This window comes from Arachis hypogaea, chromosome 7, assembly GCF_003086295.3.
Source record: "Arachis hypogaea cultivar Tifrunner chromosome 7, arahy.Tifrunner.gnm2.J5K5, whole genome shotgun sequence".
Lineage (NCBI taxonomy): Eukaryota > Viridiplantae > Streptophyta > Magnoliopsida > Fabales > Fabaceae > Arachis > Arachis hypogaea.
Window position 1 is genome coordinate 75,271,127 of NC_092042.1, and position 21,493 is coordinate 75,292,619.

The window sequence follows — 21,493 nt, forward strand, 5'->3', positions numbered from 1 at the left end:
CTCCGATCTCACCACTTATATCTTAAATCATTATGATATGTCTAGCTATGAGAGAAGGAGCTAGTGGATGTGGTAACTTGCGAGTGAAGCAAGGGAAATGAATAATCAATGAGGATCATTGATGATTATGTGAGATGTGGAGGATGGTGGTGGAAGTGCTTGTTATGCCATTGGCCGAAAGGCCGTAATTGTTTATGAATTGGCTGGTTCTGGATTGAACCGTGAGCCGGAATAGCTGTGTATGCTATGGATATTGGCTGGTTATGGATTTAACCGTGAGTCGGATGGCTGATATGGATGTTGATCCATGGATGAGAATTCATGCATGTTTATGCTAAATTATTGATAATTGTGATTTGCACTTCCACTATCGGAGATACGAGTTTCCCTGGGTAGTAGCAGTGGCTAGCCACCATGTGCTCCAGGTTGAGACTTGATACTCTTTTGACCCTATGTCATAAGTGTGGCCGGGCACTGTGAAAGACCCGGATGAGCTCGCCCCCGTAAATATTCACCAGTGAAGGTGATGGATATAGATCATGATTATGATCAAGTTTATGATGAGTATAACTCAAGTTGGGGATGCATGACAGAGGGACAGTCCAATGGTTAGCTACCAGGACTTGTCGGGTTGGCTCTATAACCGACAGATGATATCATCAGCCACTAGGGACAGGCATTCATCATATGCATATTATGTGAATTGTTTGAGATTGCCTATTTGACTGCATATTACTTGCTAATTGTCTAAATGCCTTACTTGTTCCTAATTGTATATCTCTTGCTTGATATAACTGTGTTTGCTACATTATACTCCTACTGGTGGTTGGGAGGTCTGAAGGAATTGGAAAGGGAAGTATTAGTTAGACTGAAGTATCTTTAGTCAGATGCCCTTTTATGGTTTAGCTTGTTTATAAGCTTGATATTATCTGGAGGAAGTTCTAGGATTGCCTTTGGCTTTCCTCCATTATTATGTATTATATATGTGGAAGCTGTTACCATGCTGGGGACCTCTGGTTCTCACCCATGCGGATTTTGTGGTTTTCAGATGCAGGACGTGATGTTTCCCGTTGAGGCATGCTGGAGACTTCTAGATTTGCGAAGATTCCTTGTTCTTGGGGTTTATGTTTTGGTTATATGTTTTTCTTAGATACTTTTATCTCCATTAAATAATACAAACTGTGATGACTCCTCTTATGGGAGATTTTGGAGAATAGGTTTTATGTATTTGTGTCCCTTTGGGTTTCCTTTGGGGTTTTCCTTATTTCTATCATATGTATATATTGTTATGCTCGGACCGGTTATCTTCGCAGCCGGATCTTGAGTCTTGATATTCCTGTTTTTGACACTCCTTTGTATATATATAATTCTCGCGTTGGTTATCCTTGCTCGTTACGTTATCGATCGGAGTGTTGCGCTTTCGAGTTGCGGTTTTTGTTTACCCCTTTTTCTACAAAGGCTCCTAGTTATAATCAATCATTCATACTACTATATGTACTAAACTTTTATTTTTGAGGTTGTAATACCTTGCCATCTTTGAATTATGACTTAAGCATAAGACTCTGTATGGTAGGGTGTTACATTGGTTATGAGTTGTAAATTGGGGTTTAGGAGGTAAGGAGGGAATATGTTGAATGACAAATAAAATAAAATAAAATAATAACAATAAAATCTCTTGGCAAGGTATAAGAAATTGGAAGTCCAGACCGAATTATCCTTATCAATGATAATAAAAATTGAATCTTAATTTCACTTAGTTAACCCTTACTTAAATCAGAGGAAGGTCAAGTGACTAATTAGTTTGATCTTCAAATCCGAGTTAATTCCTAAGAAAAGATTGGGATTATTGAAGTGCAATTCAATTAGAGGAGATAACAATTATCAATTATGCTGTTGAGTTGGATAACTTCTTGAGTTACTGATTTCTTAACCAAAACCAAAAGGAAAGGAAATTGAAGCTACTGGAATAAAAATGCCTTCAGATGGGAAGCAATAATCATGTAAATAAAAGAAAGAAATAATAACTGAAATATCTCAAATAATATTAATTCAAAGAAAATCATAACATGAAAGCCATAAGCCAATTGAGATGTAAATAAGAAATGGAGTAATAAAATAAAATAAATAAAAGTAGAAAATACTTTAAAGGAACATTGAACCTGGGATTTAGAGTCACTCCTAAAACTAAGAGAAGTCCTAAATCCTAATCCTAAGAGAGAGGAGAGAACCTCTCTCTCTAAAACTACATCTAAAACATGAAAAGTGAATTATGAATCGCTTTTCTGAAGTTCTGCAAGTTTCCTGACTTTAATCTGTGTTTCTGGGCCGAAAACTGGGTTAAAATGCGGCCCAGAATCTCTGCCAGTGACTTTTGTAATTCTGCAGATCGCGCACGTCACGCGATCGCGTCATCCATGCGGACGCGTCATTCGCGTTTTTCCCTGCCATGCGTTCGCGTCGTCCACGCTTCCGCGTCACTTGTGCTTTTCCAATCCGCGCGGTCGCGTGAGCCATGCGATCGCGTCACTCTGATTTCTTCTGTTTCACGCGGTCGCGTGAGCCATGCGACCGCGTGACTTTTCGCCGGTCATCTCCTCAATTCCTTGTATTCCTTCCATCTTTGCACACTTCTTCTTCATTCTCTAAGCCATTCCTGCCCTATGAAGCCTGAAACACTTAACACACAGATCAAGGCATCGAATGGTAATAAGAGAGGATTAAGATTAGCTAAATTAAGACCAAAGAAGCATATTTTCAATCAAAGCACATAATTAGGCAGGCAAATGTAAAACCATGCAAATAGTATGAATAAGTGGGTAAAGAGTTGATAAAATCCACTCAATTGAGCACAAGATAAACCATGAAATAGTGGTTTATCACCGTCATATCATCAGATACAATATCATTGAGATAAATTTTCTTAGAGATATGATTGAGATCTTTACCTCCACTCCTTCATTTGAAACTTATCATTGACTTTTCTGGCAAGTTGTTTCAGGCTTGGTTTTTTAGTCTCTTCTCTAGACTTAGTCATGGCACTATTATTTTTTTGGTCATTATTCAAGGGATAGGATAACTCTAATAAAGCATTATAAGAAGAATTAATAGTAGTAGTGTTATCATTGTCACTTGGTTCATCCTCCTTTTCAGTTCTAAAATCCGAATTGACAGCATTGTTATCTCTGTTCTGGTTTTTCTGGTAGTCTTGCATACTTAATTTTAAGAAGCTATCAAAAAGCCAGAAAGGTGGACATTTTTTCTTCGGTTGAACTAGAACAGAATCATCCAGTGGGTGATTAGAATTGAAGGGATCTCTCTTTTCAGTTAATCATCTTCCAATTTGATCTGCCTTATGCCATTCACCAACTCTATCTTCCTTGACATTGGTTTGCTCATAATCATCAACAAAAAATTGATAGTTCTTAGCTTCGTGCCCTAATTTCGCACAATAGGTACATAATACACCTATTCGTTCATAGCGAACTCCAATTTCTAGTATTTTTTTTGTTAGGATCAACCAACTTTAAGGTATCTTTCACCCTTTTATCACCGTTCATTTTCACTTTAGCCTTAAATATGCGTGGATCTTTGCCTCTAACTTCAAATAGAGCAACGTCTTCAATTTGTCCAAGTTTTTCACCTAATTTTCAACCAACTTTGATTGTTTTGTATTGTTCAAATAAGTCCTAAAATTGTGCCCATATAGGAAGGGAAGAGATGTAATTATCTTCCTTATTCACTGTCTGCTTCCATTTACGGACGTGAAGAACAAAACCCTTGAAAAATCGGGAAGAACTTCTCTCAATTTGAGTCACATTAGAGTCATTGTCAAAGAAAAGTTAAAACTGGTTTATTTCATATTGCATAGAGAGCTCCTTTCGATCCATAGTATCAATTGAAAAGATCCGATCTGAGAAGATCCTATCAAATAGGCTCTTTGTGCAAGCTCGGATTCCTTCAGTATATCTTCCTTGGCCAAGACAATCAAGTTATCTTCGTTATCGCTGTTATCTATATGGGAATTTTTATTCTTGGATTCACACTCATGATGCCGAGAAAATTTGAGGAGCAAAGAGAAAATTGAAAGTTGTATGAGAATTGAAAAAAGAAAAATGGAGAGTGATTGGAGAAAGGAAATTCAAAGACCAAGAGGAATTAAACAGTGGTGAAAAGGAAATTAAAACGAAGAAGACCAGAAGAAGGAAAGTGAGAAAATTTCATGTTGTAGAGGACATTTGAAGAATAAAGTGAGATTTGAAGATTGTATGAGAATTGAAAGAAAAAAGATAGTGAATAATTGGAGAAAGGGAATGAGAAGACTAAGAGAAATTAGAAGATGGTGAAAAGAAGGATAAAGGAAGAAAGACAGGAATGAAGAAAATGAAGAGACCCATAGTGGACGTTGTTCTAAAATCCTATCAGAGCAGAATTTTGGAACCCTAAGATAGCGTTTGGTGGAGAGACATAGACGGAAAGACTGAAACTGAGAGACAGAGATTGAAATAAATCTCAGTATTCTGTTTGGTGCAAAGTGGGAGACAGAAATTGAAATAAGAATGAAATTCTAATTTAATTTGTACAAAGGGTAAAATTAGAATTAATTAATTGAAATGAATGCATTTTAGGTATAAAATGTTATTAAAGTTTCAGTCTCTATCTCTAAAAATTTTAGTATTCTGTGTCCCTACTTTTTGGAAGTACTGAAATACTGAAATTTTAGGGACAGAGACAAAAATTTTAATACCAGTCTCTGAACCAACAAACATGATATTGAGTCACAGTCTCTGTGTTAATACCTCAAAACAAACGCTACCTAATGGACACTAATTTATTTATCCAAAATTTTTTCTTAAATTAAAAAAATGGCTTTTTGAGTTTAATCAGAATACAAAATTATTGGGGATGATTTGCAAAATAGTAAAATTGCTAGGGCAGTAGTATTTTTAAAAAATTTAAAAAGTAAAATCTCTTCGTGCGATTTGTGTCTTTTTATTAATAAAAAATTAGCTAAAGTAAATTTGCTGAACGGTTTTACATTACACCGTACATTTGTAAAACAGTTAAAACACATTATTTTCTAACTAAACACCTGATCTGTCATAAACTTATCATAAAAAGAAAATAATTTGCAGCGAAAATGTTACGCACAATTTTAAAATTGATTCAACATCTAAGAAATAAGAATCCACACAACGAAGATCCTAACCAAAGTTTGCTTCCGCTTACATGCATGATTAAGTGCCGAGAAAATTCTGGATCAAAATCCATCAAAACAATGCATAAAAGTTGAAAAGGGAAAACACAGTAACCAACAAAACAAAGGTATCAATAATTGGCTAATTGCATAACAAAAAAGCATTTAGTGAGTGGGGATTATTAACTAAAGAATGTTAAGAATATTGGACCTCCTTCCATCTTTCACATGCATTAAAAAAATAAAACAACAGAAAAGGTCTCACACGTATGTAAACACCATCATGCACCAAAATAATAATATTAAAAATAGAGTTATTTTGATATATCGATAGAATAAAATATTTTACAGTCGTCTAATTCTGTTTTTTCGAACGACTATTTACGCACCCAATATAAAAATAATTATTTTTACTGAAATAAAACTACTTCATTGAATACATTTATAAATTTTTTTTACATTAATAATATATTAAAATTAAATTCTTAAAAGTATACCAGATGAGATTATGCACTTTCACAACACACACTATCACTCACTTTAGCTTTCAGAGTCAGAGACGACACTCCCTTCTCTCTTTCTTTCTTTCCACAAACAAAAAAGAAAGCAAAACCAAATCAAAATCAAAGCCTCCAAAAAGCAAAAGCAAAAAAGCACACACACTACCCACTCCAAAGTGCAAGAAAGCTTTGCTTACCTCACTAAGCAAACGCAACATCAAAAACAAAAGAATGAAGAAGATCCATGATATATACCCTGCAAACGTGTCACACTCTTTCTCTTTGAGGTTTCCGAGGTTTATGAGCTCAGAGCAATGGCAGAGATTGTGCCTGCTGATCCTATTGATGATCACATTGGCATTCGTAGTAATTACGAGCATGGAGAGACGTCATCATCAGCTGCATACACATCAACCGCCACCGCAGAACCGTTCTTTCAACCACTGGCCATTACCAACGGAGGAAGTGGTGAGTATGTTCCGGGCCCCTTTGACAGCGAGAGGTTGCCGTCGGTTTTCGCCTCCGAGATTCAGAGGTTTCTTCGTGTTGCTAACATCATTGGAAAGGAAGAGCCTCGCGTTGCTTATCTTTGTGAGTCTTCTTTCTTTTTTTTTTTTTTTAACTTTTCAGCTTGAGTTTATATATATGAGAGCCAGAATAGTAAATTCACGTGACTTCTTGTTTTAATTTTTGCCATTGGTACCAGATTTGATGACTCAATAAATTTGCCTATCTTACTCCTGTATAAATATTAAATAAGTCTACTTAGCTTCTTTCGCTACAGTATTGTTACATGAACGTTCTTGTACGAGAAGCCATGCGCAGTATGCACAGTAACTCAGTAAGCTATGTCAAAAATACTATATACTATATATATACTAAAAATTAGTTATTTTATATTTATTTATAAATATATATGTAATTTAACTTATCAATATATATTTTAAATTTTAATATATATTTTACACTAATAACTAATTTTAATGTACATCTAATATAATTGAAATTAGATACCTTTGTATTAAACTAAAAGTATTCTTTGTTCTCAAATATTACACTTTAATTTTTTTCTTCTTAATGTTGATGAAGGATTACCAGACAAAAGGACATTATTGCAGATATGGTGTAAGGATTTTTTTTTTCCTAACTAAACCTCTTGGGTCATGAGTAATGCTAAATTATCTTAATTAACTTAATATTTATATCTTATAAAAAATTTAATATTTATAATTTAATATGTATAACGTATATAATTACATATTTATTATATCTAAAATTATTGGATTTATTTTAATAATAATTAAAAAAATACAAAATACAAAAACAAGTGCATTTAAAAAGAACAGAAAAAGCAAGTTATGACTCATTTTGGTTACGAAACTATGTTCCCCAAACATTTTCGCTGGTTCATATTATGAGAAACTTGACTGATTCAATTTGAATTGACTAAGGCTTCAAAGAGTCGGCGGAGGACTCTCGTTTTTTTTGTTCCTTCATTCATGAGCTTGGAACCTAAGACCTTTAGTTAAGTGAGCAAGGTACTTATCAAAATTCCAATTTGGCCATATTATGGAAGCAATCATTAGAAATTCTTAAGAGCTAAGAAAAAAGTGCCTGCAGTCTATTATTTTTCACTCATCAATTGCATTGAAAATATGTGTGGTTAAAGTAGAGAATAAAGCGTAAGGCTATAAAGCAGAGATGTTGAAGAGTTTATGGTACACAACAACACTCTTTTGTCATGTTTTTAAGTGGTTATAGTTTACAGTGAAAGGAGTAGTGTGCAAAATTGCATATTAAGTGCTTGAAATAAAGACAGGGCAAGTAAAATTGCATGAGTTATATGCAAACTAGGGAAATAGGTTTTAGTAGGTTCCAATTTTAAGATGTTAGTAACTTTGAAGTTTCTAATCCTTCCCCTTACTCTCAATCTTTAGGTTTGGCTTTTTACTTGTTGAAACAAATTACTATGGTGTATATGGATTTATAGAACGAGTGATTAAAAATATTTAAATATGTCAGCAATTGGATTCTTTGCTAATTAATATCACATGCTTTTCACATTGTAGAAGTTATTTTGATTTTCAGGTCGGTTTCATGCTTTTGAAATTTCGCACAACTTGGACAAAAGCTCCAGTGGAAGAGGCGTTAGACAATTCAAAACTGCACTTCTTCAACGACTTGAGCAGGTGAAAACAAGAATGTGGAAGCTTTTGTTGTTCAATTATCTATTTGTGATTTAAATTAAACAGGTGAAAGTGTGACTTAAATAAACATGAGAATCATATATTTAATTTCCTTTTGAAAAAATCCTACTTTAGAAAAATAACACTGTTTATTAGTCTGTTCAGTTTTGCATGTTCAGAAACAGCAACTGGATTAACACAGCAATTGTTGCTTAATACATTGGTTCGCTTCGGATTTGAATGCTGATAATTTGCTTTGTTATTGTGAATTGTGGCATGCAGGATGAGCATGTGACAATAAGAAAAAGGAAGGAAAAGAGTGACACTCGTGAGCTTAAGCGTGTTTACCATGCCTATAGGGATTATTTTATGAGACATGACAAAGCATTTGATCTGGAACAAAGGTATACTTTTATTTAGGCATGTTAATTCACCACCTTTTCATTTTTACATGAATTTCAAGAAACTTTAATGGCCTAACTAGATCAAATCTTGTATGTTCTATGTTAACAGTCACAGGGAAAAATTGATTAATGCACGAAACATTGCCTCTGTTCTTTTTGAGGTGTTAAAAACAGTTTCGAATGCAGCTGGTCCTCGGGTGATCCTTTTTATTCCTTCCTTTTCCATATATATATATATATATATTCAACTTCTATTTTTGTAACAACTTTTTCATAAAAATTAAAAATAAGAAAATTATCAATTTACCAAAGATTTCTTACAAATCTTCTGATTATGTCCAAAATAGGCATTTACCGATGGAAATGCAATCCCCAAGAAATCTGAATTCAATATTTTACCCCTTGATCAAGGAGGCATTCAACATGCAATTATGCAGCAGAGTGAGGTCTGATACAGCTATAAAGATTTCACAATTTTTCCTGTTATTGATTTTGTGTCTCGAGTCATATAAGACAATTCAATTTTTACGATAGACTGAGTGTACTAATACATTGATACAGATTAAGGCTGCAATCGCAGTTATGCGCAATGTTCGAGGTTTACCCCCTGCACAAGATTTCAAGAAAAATGGAGGCTTTGTAGATTTGTTTGATTTTCTTCAGCATTGTTTTGGATTCCAGGTCAGCTATCCTAGTTAAATTGGAATCAAACTTTCAGTTTAGTTATTTTGTACAACTATAGACTAAAGTCTGGTAATATTTTATCGAAAACAAACTCTGGTAATATTAATTTTCTAGAAATGATGAAGTAATAATTTGTCTAACTTCAGGAAGGCAATGTAGCCAACCAAAGGGAGCATCTGATTCTTCTCCTAGCCAACATGCATACTCGGCAAACACACAACCAGACATCGGTTTTAAAGGTGCATTTGACATTGAATTTGAATATGCATCCTTTGCCTTTACTTAATCACATTTGAAAATGTAAAATATGTAATTTTGTTTTTTTTTTTTTTGTTATGAAAGTTAGGAGAAGGAACTGTTGATGAATTGATGAAGAAGTTTTTCAAGAATTATACAAACTGGTGCAAGTTTTTGGGAAGAAAAAACAATATCCTGTATGACTTATCCAACTCTCTTACATCAGTTTATTCAATATCTTTTTCATTTTTCTGATACTGCTTTGTTTAATACATTGAAACTATAATGTACCTAGTTTTAACAATCTTTTTGTACTATGACATTGTGTTTAACTTGTATTGCAGGTTACCTTTCGTTAAACAAGAAGCACAGCAATATAAAATTCTATATATAGGGCTTTATCTTCTCATATGGGGAGAAGCAGCCAATCTGCGTTTCATGCCGGAGTGTCTCTGCTACATCTTTCACAATGTATATTGAACCTGATTAAATTCAGTTTCCTTTCTCCAAGTAAAAGAAGAAATATTAAACTTCTTGTGTTCTCCTGTTAGAACTTCTTCTAGTTAAATCACAGCTCTCCTAAAGTTAGTAAATAATAGTTTTTTAATTTTTTTAATTTTTTTTTTGAAGATGGCATATGAATTGCATGGGATTCTAACTGGTGCTATTAGCTTAACAACATGGGAAAAGGTCATGCCTGCTTATGGAGGAGAACCCGAGTCTTTCCTTAACAATGTTGTCACCCCCATATACAAAGTTATTAGTGAGGTACTATCTAATGTGATTTTTTTTTCCTCTTATTTTAAGGGTTTTCTTCTTCAAATATAACTAATTTTATTTTAAAACCAAAGGAAGTAGAGAAAAGCAAAGGCGGTACAGCAGAGCATTCGGTTTGGAGAAACTATGATGATTTGAATGAGTACTTCTGGTAAGCTATTTTCCATTTGTTTTCATGTGGCTTTCTTTTCATGTTTACATGTTCTCATTGCACTGTTCTATATATGCAGGTCTCCTGATTGTTTTGGAATTGGTTGGCCAATGCGTCTGGACCATGATTTTTTCGTTGTTGGACCAGAAAGTAAATCCACTGCCAACAATGCTATTGTTCTATCACCTGATAAATCGAAAGAAAAGAAAGATGAGGAAGCAGAGGTACTACTGAATTTATTACTTTATTTTGTGAGCTTTGTACTAAGAAATTGTATTTGTGATGTAAGAAACATATTAATAAAGCTAAATAAATTTCAAATTAAGTTTTTACTTATTTTATTCATCAATTTAACTCAGCCTGCTTATTAGATGACATCTCAAGATGATTTCCCTCTTCTGTGTTTATGATGAAGTTAAATTTGCTTCATAAACTGTTTTGCATGATAGTATCTAGAGGCAACTAACTGCTAGGTTTAGTCTTGAACCTTTGTGGTAGAAATCTATAAATCTCCTCTTGATGAAAGTCATCGTTGTTTTTGACATGTGTATAGAGGTTATTTCTCTATGGAAACATGCATGGATTCTCTATGGTTATTGATTGATTTAATATGTAAGTGTCACATTTGGCATATTCGTGAATGAAAGTGTTATTTTTAATTTGTATTATGTGTTTCAGTTGTCAGTAGGAAATGATGGGTTAGTTCTACTACCTGCAAATGATTACCATCTTGTTGCCCATTTTTTTTTCTTTTGCTTGTTCAGGATACAACAGAGGAACCCCCAGCAGAGGAAATCCATGAACCGCAATGGCCAGGAAAGACGAATTTTGTAGAAATTCGTTCATTTTGGCAAATTTTTAGAAGCTTTGATAGAATGTGGAGTTTCTTAATTCTATCCCTTCAGGTTTGCTCCGGTATAATTTCGATGATTTAAAAATATCTGCTTCTTGTAATGGATAGTCTAAAATTCAGTTATGTACTGGTTGCAGACCATCATAATCATTGCTTGCCATGACTTGGGATCCCCCCTTCAGTTATTTGATGCCATAGTATTTGAAGACATAATCAGCATCTTTATTACTTCTGCATTTCTTAAACTTATTCAAGGTATGTTGCTTATTGATGTCATTAATGTTAGTTTAATTGGATGTACCAAAAGAAGTTAATTTAGTTGGCTAATAACCAATGTTAGAGTTTCTCAAATTGGATTGCCTCTGGTATCCTGACACGTGGTTTTGACCAAAAATAACCAATGTTACAGTGACTTAATTTTAAGTTGACAAATTTTCAAGGAATATAGCTACGAGCTGATTTAGCTAGACATTATGACAGTATGCCCCTTCCCCATCCTCTCTCATATAGTCATAATAGAATAATTTTTCCTTTTCAACAGCAATTTTAGACATCACCTTTACATGGAAAGCCAGATATACAATGGAATATTCTCAAAAAGTGAAACTCTTGATGAAGCTGATCTTTGCTCTTATATGGACTATTGTTCTTCCTGTTTGCTATGCTAATTCAAGAAGAAAATATACTTGTTATTCTACTAAGTATGGAAGCTTGGTTGAGGAATGGTGCTTTACATCCTATATGGTTGCGGCAGCCATATACTTAACAAGTAATGCAGTTAATGTTGTGTTATATCTCGTCCCTGCCTTTTCCAAGTATATGGAGGTCTCTAATCACAAGATATGCAAAGTTTTATCTTGGTGGACTCAGGTATCAAGATTAGACTATTGCTTTAACTTGTTGATTACTTGAACATGTGCTATTATTGTTCTATGCCAATTCCAAGGCATAATCTTAGTGATATAACTGCTTTCTGTTTTATCCTGTGGGATTGGATCTGTTTGATGTTTTTCATTTTCCATAAATGTTTGATACATTGATTTATATTTGCATGTAATATTCATTGATGGTTTTAAATGTTTGAATCTGAGTGTCACATTTATTTATCATACAGCCTAGAGTCTACGTCGGGCGGGGGATGCAAGAAGACCAAGTTTCGGTTCTGAAGTATATCCTACATCCTTGATAGCTTCTTATTGATTCCAATTAATTAATCTTTTAATTACATCCATCACAATCTTTATAAATATTATGATTTCTTCGCATGTAGGTACACATTGTTTTGGATACTGGTGCTATGTAGCAAATTTATATTCAGCTACAGTTTTGAGGTAAACAATACAAAACGTTTATCATTATGTTGATTGGGTTTCATTAATTAGACAACTTACTTCAATAACCAATGTAATATTAATATGTGCAGATAAAGCCACTCATAGCACCAACTAGACAAATTATGAAAATTGGTGTTAGAAAGTATGACTGGCATGAACTTTTTCCAAGAGGTACAAAATTTCTTTGTCACATCTTAAAGGATTGCAATTTGCAGATAAGTTACTAACAATATTTTCTTGTGCCGCAGTCAAAAGTAATGCCGGTGCAATTGTTGCCGTCTGGACCCCTGTAGTAATTGTGAGTCCAATTGGAACAGAACTCTTATGTGATTAGGTGTAATTATATTTTATCTCAACAATCAGGTTCTATAAAACTGAAAGTATAAATTCTTTACTAAATGAAGTATGAATATTTGTTTGCAAATTGGCATATCTTTCTCCGTGTGTTCTTTAATTGAAAAAAAGAAAGATACCGATATATGTTCATTCTATTCTATGTTTACTACAGGTATATTTTATGGACATTCAAATTTGGTATTCTGTATTCTGTACAATATTTGGTGGACTTTATGGCATTCTAAATCACCTTGGTGAAGTAAGAAGCTATATTTTCTATTTGTTTCTTTCTTTCTTTTCCAACAGAAATGAAATGATTATCTTACCTCTCTTACTGAAAATAGATAAGGACACTGGGAATGCTGAGAAGTAGATTTGATTCCTTGCCTTCTGCATTTAATGTCTGTCTGATTCCACCGTCCTCCAAACGCGGTAAAAAGAAAAGAAAAGGCTTCCTCAGCAACATTTTTCAAAAGGTGATTTAAATTAGTAATAATGAGATAATACTTTTCTAATAAATATATATATGTGTCCTCATGTGCTGATCACTAATTGGTGTCACAGATGCCTGATGAAAAAGGTGCCATTGCCAAATTTGTCGTAGTATGGAATCAAATAATAAATCATCTTCGGCTTGAAGACTTGATCAGTAACAGGTGAAGTCAATGCTGTAACCTTCATGGATGGAAATCTTTTTCTTTTTTCTGTTCTTTTCAACAGCTGACCTTAATTATTTCAACAGAGAGATGGATTTGATGTTGATGCCAATGTCTTCAGAATTATTTTCACGTAAGGTTCGCTGGCCTGTTTTCCTGTTAGCAAATAAGGTAATGCTCCTAACTTAAATGTTATGATACTGATGCAGCAAATATCACCTTTACATCATTTTTCACTGAAAATTTTTCTTGCAACATATACTAGTTTTCTACAGCTTTGACCATTGCTAAAGATTTTGAGGGAAAGGACGAGATTCTTGCTAAAAAAATTACAAAAGACAAGTACATGTTTTATGCTGTACGAGAGTGCTACGAGTCATTGAAGTATGTTCTTGAGATTCTTGTTGTGGGAAATCTGGAGAAAAGGTAAAATATGGACTATCTTTCTGAGACAAGCTCCTAACTTCAAGCATTGTTATATGCAATCTTATCTTAGCACTTAGTGGATTTCCTTGTTTTTCTCTACTTCTAAGTTCTAACAAAAAAAAAATGATATGATTGTTGATGCAGTTGTTATTTATGTTTATTTAGGATTATATGTGATATACTTGGTGAAATTGAAAAAAGTATCCAAGAATCATGTCTTCTCAAGAAATTCAACTTGAAAGTTCTACCAGCTCTGCAAGCTAAGGTCATTGAGCTAGCGGAACTTCTGGTAATTGATTTCTTGACCTAATCACGCCAAGAAATTTATGTTAATGAATGCACATGATCAATAACTATGTTCTAATAACTTCTGTATGGAATTTGATAAGATGGACGGAGATAAAGACCATCAGTACAAAGTTGTGAAAGCTTTACAAGATATGTTTGAACTGATAACAAATGATATGATGGTTGACTCAAGGTAATTTTGCTTAAGAATTTGTTGATCTTTACAACATTGTTGTGCCTGTGCTTTAGTTTCTAATTTACTTTCTAAATTTGTTCAGAATATTGGATATGATACACATTCCACAAATAAATGAGGGCGAGTATGTGTATCTAACCAGAGATATTGACCAACTATTTGAGGGAGTGAATAGTGATATTGAAACACTATTATTTGCCAATGAGAATTCTATCCATTTTCCCTTGCCAGAAAATGACCCTGTGATTGAAAAGGTGATATTTTATTACCTATATCATCAAGGATAGTTACAATGTTCATAAATGAGTGCAGCCACATACTGAAATAGCATCTTATTATATGTGGACTCTGCTCTTGTTACACTGATAGAACCCTGATGTTCATGGCAGATCAAGCGCTTTCATTTGTTACTTACGGTGAAGGATACAGCAATGGACATGCCTGCTAACATAGATGCTCGTAGGCGCATATCATTCTTTGCTACTTCTTTATTTACAGATATGCCTGATGCTCCAAAAGTGCGAAATACGCTACCATTCAGGTAAGTTAATATAACACTTGAATTCAGTGTTCCATTTGTTTTAAGATAATTCACCTTTAAGTTGAAGTAACCAACGATGTAGTTCATCACAAAGCTATGTCTGATATATGTCACGGTTGGTAATGGTAGTGTTATTACTCCATATTATGTTGAGGACGTCAACTTTTCCCTAAAGGAGCTTGGTTCAGATAAAGAGGAGGACTCCATCATCTTTTACTTGCAAAAGATATTTCCAGGTAGCTATATGAATAAGAATAAGCATCTTAGACATTCTCTCTGAACTCATCTCATACTTTGCCACACCAATTTCAATAGATGAGTGGAAAAACTTTATGCAACGTATGGATTGTGAAAATCAGAAGAATTTAGAAGATGATCTTAGACAGTGGGCTTCATTCAGGGGCCAGACACTATGCAGAACAGGTTCAGTTTTTTATTCTAAAAAATGCATGTCAATACAAAATTTTAAGGCATTCTATGTTCATTTCAATCTTGTTTACTACAGTTAGAGGGATGATGTACTACAGAGAAGCCTTAAAGCTACAAGCATTTCTTGACATGGCTGAAGATGAAGGTTTGTAATTAAGTATAAGTAGCATTCATTATCTATTGGTACTTGGCTATGGTGCAATAAAAAGTAGCAAATAATGTTCAAGAAAACGAATTTCATCATGCAACTGATTTCGTGAATGCAGATATTCTGGAGGGTTATGAGACTGCTGAAAAAAGTAACCGTGCACTATTTGCTCATCTTGAAGCACTTGCAGACATGAAATACACGTATGTTGTTTCCTGTCAGTCATTTGCATCACAAAAGGCTAAAAATGATCCACATTATAGAGACATAATCGACTTGATGATACGGTAAGGCTTTACTAGGAAATAGAAAATTTTCTCATACCTTGAAATGGAATAAGTATAAAATAACTTTTGCAAGTGTGTTACCTGTAGATATCCGTCTCTCCGTGTCGCGTATGTTGAGGAAAAGGAGGAAATAATACAACGGAAACCTTACAAAGTGTACTCATCTAAACTGGTTAAAGTGGTCAATGGTTTTGAACAGGTATTTCTATTGCAACATGAGAAGACTTGTCTAAATGAATCTATTAATTTCTTCAAGAGGCTCTTGCTTTTCTTTTGTAGACAATATATCAGATAAAGCTTCCAGGTCCACCAGATATTGGGGAAGGAAAGCCTGAAAATCAGAATAGTTCAATAGTATTTACTCGTGGCGAAGCCCTCCAGACAATTGATATGAACCAAGTAGGCTTATTTTTCTTCTTTTTTTTTTTCTTAGTAAAGTAAATTCTTATATTCACGTTTATTCACGTCTATTATGTTCTTACGAGTATCTAATTTTACAGGATAATTACTTGGAAGAAGCTCTAAAAATGAGAAACCTTCTCCAAGAATTTCTTAAGTGCCAAGGGCGGCGTCCTCCTACTATACTTGGTTTAAGGGAACATATTTTCACAGGAAGGTTAGCCCTAAATTAAAATGACTTGATTGTGATGACAAACTGGAAACCAGCAAGATTATTTCTTCAATACATGAATATGGTTTTAAGCTGTTCAAGAAAGTATCACATACCATATGTTGATTCCTATCATGGAAGATGTAAATGAAATATGTCAAGATGATAAAAAAACATTTCCTCAAGACAATACTACCTCCGTTTCTTCGATTGTTTCCCTGTTCTATTTTAAATTCACATTAATTATTTCTTTTCTTGCTTGTCCCCATTACTCACTGTTTTCTTTCCTCACTTTCAATGACTTTTACTTCAGTGTGTCTTCTCTGGCATGGTTCATGTCATATCAAGAAACCAGCTTTGTCACTATTGGTCAAAGGCTTCTTGCCAATCCTCTCAGGTAACCATGCAAAACTTCACTATGGACATGTTCGGAAATAATAAGTACTTTCTTTTCTAACCATTTACTGGTAAAGAAAGCAAATGTGAATTGAGTTTTCCAAGTTTATTTGCAAAGCTTAATGTAATGCTAAAGTGGCATTTTTCATATGCTTGACTTTTACCTATTGTATAAACAAGCAGTGACATTTTTCATTCAAGCATATTATCTTCATTACCTATTCCTCTAGTGCTATCTTTCCAAACTCCAACAAATGCTTACCATTTTTTATGTATGCTTCCATTCAGGGTGCGGTTTCACTATGGACATCCAGATGTATTTGACAGGGTCTTTCACATCACCAGAGGAGGTGTAAGCAAAGCATCCAAAACAATTAACTTGAGTGAGGATGTTTTTGCTGGTAGGAATTGATGACTTTGACATCAAACTCTGACCATATATTCTTTATGATACAAGAGAAAAAGTGCTCATGTTTTTATTCATGCAGGATTTAATTCTATTCTAAGAAGAGGATGTATTTCCTACCATGAATACTTGCAATTTGGCAAAGGTCGTGATGTAGGCCTAAACCAGATCTCAAAATTTGAAGCCAAGGTGGCAAATGGAAATAGTGAGCAAACTATAAGCCGCGACATATTTCGCCTTGGCCGTCAATTCGATTTCTTCCGAATGCTATCTTTTTATTTCACCACCATTGGATTTTACTTCAGCAGCTTGGTAATATAATTGAACCATCACAGTGTTCTCTTTTTCTCTCTTTTAGTTGCAGCATTCTGTTATTTAATGGACATATACAGTTGATCAATTTGTCAAAGCATATTAGAAAATTTGTATCTATTATCAAATAGGGCTGAAAAGCAAAAACTTTTTACAATAGTCAACCCAATGCAAAAGCTTATGATCATAATAGCTTTCCTTGAATGATATATGTGTACATACATTACTGGTACTATCAGATTTGACTGATACAACTCCTAATTGGACTGCTTCACAGATATCTGTGATAGGAATATATGTATTTCTCTACGGGCAGCTATACCTGGTGCTTAGTGGGTTGGAAAGAGCACTTATAATTGAGGCCAGAATCAAGAATGTACAGTCCTTGGAAACAGCTCTTGCCTCACAATCATTCATACAGCTTGGCCTTCTCACAGGCTTGCCGATGGTGATGGAAATTGGCCTCGAGAAAGGATTCCTTACAGCCCTCAAAGATTTTGTCCTCATGCAACTGCAACTGGCTGCTGTTTTCTTCACATTCTCCCTTGGAACAAAAACACATTACTATGGCCGGACGATCCTGCACGGTGGCGCAAAGTATAGGCCGACCGGACGCAAAGTTGTTGTCTTCCATGCAAGCTTCACTGAGAATTATAGATTATATTCAAGAAGCCACTTTGTGAAGGGGTTTGAACTGATGCTGCTGTTAATTGTTTATAACATGTTCAGGAGATCATATCAGAGCAACGTGGCATACGTGCTGATAACATACGCCATTTGGTTCATGTCGCTAACCTGGTTGTGTGCACCTTTTCTTTTCAATCCTGCTGGATTCAGTTGGACCAAGACAGTAGATGATTGGAAAGAGTGGAACAAATGGATCAGGCAACAGGGTGGTATAGGAATTCAGCAGGATAAGAGCTGGCATTCTTGGTGGGATGATGAGCAAGCGCATCTTCGTCGATCTGGTCTCTTTTCAAGATTGGCCGAGATATTGCTTTCGCTTCGATTCTTCATCTATCAGTACGGTCTGGTCTATCACCTGGACATCTCCCAGCACAGCAAGAACTTTCTTGTTTATGTCCTTTCTTGGATTGTGATTGTTGCAGTTTTCCTCTTGGTGAAGGTAATTTCTTTCTTACTAAGTATGTAGACTTTGTTGAGTTGTTGTGTCGTGTGAGATACATTTAACACAAATTTTCTAACTTTTGAATTTTCACTTTGTGATTTTTCACCTTTGAATAATTTTTCTTTTCATTTTTTTTGGTCCCACTTATGAAATAAATTGTGAGATATCACACCTTATCATTTAAAGTGAAATTCAAAATTTAGAGGATCCGAAGATCCAAATCTATTTAACACTGGTCCGGCGCACTATTGTTCAAGACTTCAAGGGTTCTAATAAAAATATATAGAGTTTTTGGACATACTAATACCATCACATGTGGTGCTTAACTTTTTTCTTAGCCAATATTCTTAAAATAAGTTTTAAGATAATATATATTTTTATTTATTAATACCAAAAACTGTTTTAAATGTTTTATATAATTAAAAAGGCCTTAAAAATTTAATTTATACTTTAATATCAATAAAATATTAAAATATTATTATAATTTATCTCAAACATAATATATATATATATATATATATATATATATATATATATATATATATATATATATATATATATATATATATATCATGTTTCCATATCTCAAAAAAATTGAAATTAGTGTTTCCGAGCGATATCCGGCGTCATGTCATCCCCCCTATCTATGTTAGTATCCATGCTACGTAGCTTTCATAGAACTTATTCAACAATAGTACAGAACCAGATTTGGAAAAGATAGTAGAGCCTTAATTTCTTATATCAGGTGGTGGTTTAATTAGTCTATGGAGGTGCAAGCACCAGTAAACAGAATAAATCACTAAAAAGATTTAGATTTAATTTTGATGGTTTGTGAACTATGTAGTAGCTATTCAAGCTTATAAGCGAAATAATGTTTCTTCTATATAGTAGTGGGCTAGTGGCTAGTGTGCCATTGCTTGTTATTAACTCCATATTTTGATTTTAAACATCCATGCAGGCCGTGAACATGGGAAGGCAACTATTTAGTGCTAATTATCAGCTTGGATTCAGATTTTTCAAGGCATTCTTGTTTGTGGCAGTTATTGCCATCATCATCATTCTTTCGGTTATATGTGAACTCTCATTGATGGACATTTTTGTATGCTGTCTGGCATTCATGCCAACTGCATGGGGCTTGATACAGGTAACTTTTTGTTTGAGCAACATTTTGATTGTTTGCACTTGGATACATTTTCTTCCATAGATTAAAAACTTTGAAAACTTGATAAAATAGACGTTTTCTTCCATAATAAAAGCTGGTAAAAGCCCTTTTCCCCATAATTTAAGCTGTTTTTGTTTTGGTGAGAGGGGAAGAAAGAAGAAAGAAGCTTAAACTAAAACTTGGACATTCATTTCATTAAAGCTTTTTGTAACTTCAAATTTCATATATTATTTAGTGATTTACCATATGAAAATCAGTTTTATTATTTCTACAATCTAAACTAACAATTCTTCTGAGAACTTATTACCTCATGTGAGCCATGCCATTAGTAGTTGGAAGAGTTATTTGGGAGAGTTGTAAAAGTAGCATTAGTACATAAAAACTTGGAAGATCTCAAAAAGAAAATAAAATAAAATAAAATAAATTTAAAATCACTTTTCATGATTAACTATAAAAAAGAGCAATTATACATATAAGTACTTACTATTAAAATAAGTTCAATTTTTTCGGCTTTTCCAAATACACCATTAATCTAAGTGATATGACACTTCTTTCTATTACAGATTGCACAAGCTGTGAGGCCAAAGATAGAGCACACTGGGGTGTGGCATTTCACCCGTGCACTTGCTAGAGAATTTGATTATGGAATGGGGATTGTTCTATTTGGACCTATTGCTATTCTTGCTTGGCTACCAATCATCAAAGCCTTCCATGCTCGTATCCTCTTCAATGAGGCATTCAAAAGGCACTTGCAAATACAACCAATTCTTGCTGTGAAAAAGAAGAAGCATAGACCTTGATCCTCATTCTTGATTCTTTGTACTTGATTTTTGTATAGACAAGTCATATCATAAGATTCTATAGGATAAATATAGGAATTAGATATCGGTTATTATAGTATGTACAGCTGCATATTCATGTGATACAATTAGACAAATCAAATTCATAAATGTAGAAAGAGTTGTTTGATTCTCATCTTGTAATAGACTGGATAGGTTTCATGTAGGTAGAGTTAGAATATAGAATTAAGAATTTTATTGACAAGTATACAATGGGATATAAATGTACGAAGCAGCATTGAGTAGGCCTCCAACTGACTCCATTGTTATTTCTAATAACATCAAAAAAATAATCTATTACCTCTTTTATGAAATTATTTTACCATTAAAAATAATTTAATATTCGTGCTAGTCACAATTACTAAAATTACCAGGCTCAAGAATTTTTAATTAAAAAATATTAGTAGAGTATTATAACTGAAAATTATGTCCTTTATTTATAGTATATTTCTTACTGTAAAAATCTTATGACATAAAAGCAAAATTCTAAAAATTGGTTCAAATTGTTCGGTCGAATTGGTTGAACTGTGAACCGACAAAATTTGCAGTTTAATTAAAAATTGTTATGATAATAATGGATGTCTATTAATATGGGCGGCTGAGCTTTTCAAAATTTAATTTCTAAATACAAATCGAAAATTAATGAAGTTTGAATATTTGAATTTTTACATGTATAAATAGAGAACGAATCCTCAGGCAATATACAACAATAACAATAATAAATATATGGTGGAAATTCAGGTGCAGTCGACTTCACCTGAAGTTGATAACTGAGAGCGGTTAGATAATTTGACTGATTTGACTAAATTTTCATCTAACGGCTTTCAACTATCAACTTTACGTGACGTTGACTGCACATGAGTTTCCACCAACAAATATTCTCCTCTCTTTTCCTACCATATAAAACTCTCTCCCTTTCTTATTTTTTTCTTAGGTTTTAAGTGGCAATATACTAGTATATATATAAATTACTTCTATTATAGTTAAATAATTATATTAGTAAATATTAATA

General features: G+C 33.7%; 1 protein-coding gene across 2 annotated transcripts; it reads left to right on the forward strand.

The window, feature by feature from the left end:
- The first annotated feature begins 5,822 nt into the window (after positions 1 to 5,822).
- LOC112703479 (putative callose synthase 8) lies at positions 5,823 to 20,795 on the forward strand. 2 transcript variants are annotated; one of them, XM_025754940.3, is made up of 41 exons: positions 5,823 to 6,285; positions 7,783 to 7,883; positions 8,163 to 8,284; positions 8,394 to 8,481; positions 8,632 to 8,730; positions 8,846 to 8,965; positions 9,115 to 9,207; positions 9,311 to 9,402; positions 9,550 to 9,676; positions 9,836 to 9,973; positions 10,057 to 10,133; positions 10,213 to 10,357; positions 10,898 to 11,038; positions 11,124 to 11,241; positions 11,528 to 11,856; positions 12,101 to 12,153; positions 12,257 to 12,317; positions 12,410 to 12,491; positions 12,569 to 12,618; positions 12,829 to 12,915; positions 13,001 to 13,132; positions 13,221 to 13,312; positions 13,399 to 13,483; positions 13,578 to 13,738; positions 13,904 to 14,027; positions 14,128 to 14,219; positions 14,305 to 14,476; positions 14,612 to 14,763; positions 14,893 to 14,999; positions 15,079 to 15,186; positions 15,269 to 15,337; positions 15,459 to 15,627; positions 15,715 to 15,826; positions 15,907 to 16,026; positions 16,128 to 16,243; positions 16,551 to 16,634; positions 16,922 to 17,034; positions 17,122 to 17,351; positions 17,629 to 18,477; positions 19,439 to 19,624; positions 20,206 to 20,795. In XM_025754940.3, the coding sequence occupies exons 1-41, from the start codon at positions 6,009 to 6,011 to the stop codon at positions 20,440 to 20,442; spliced, it is 5,910 nt and encodes a 1,969-aa protein (XP_025610725.1). In that variant the 5' UTR covers positions 5,823 to 6,008; the 3' UTR covers positions 20,443 to 20,795. The 2 variants fall into 2 exon arrangements, with proteins under 2 accessions (XP_025610725.1, XP_029143882.1); XM_029288049.2 differs by having other exon boundaries at positions 5,973 to 6,285; positions 9,315 to 9,402.
- Positions 20,796 to 21,493: the final 698 nt, after the last annotated feature.

Coding starts and splice junctions, on each gene's coding strand:
- LOC112703479 (XM_025754940.3), top strand. CDS start 6,009: ATGGCAGAGATTGTGCCTGCTGATCCTATTGATGATCACATTGGCATT. Junction 17,035..17,121: donor GAGTGAGGATGTTTTTGCTG/GTAGGAATTGAT, acceptor TTATTCATGCAG/GATTTAATTCTATTCTAAGA. Junction 19,625..20,205: donor CTGCATGGGGCTTGATACAG/GTAACTTTTTGT, acceptor TTTCTATTACAG/ATTGCACAAGCTGTGAGGCC.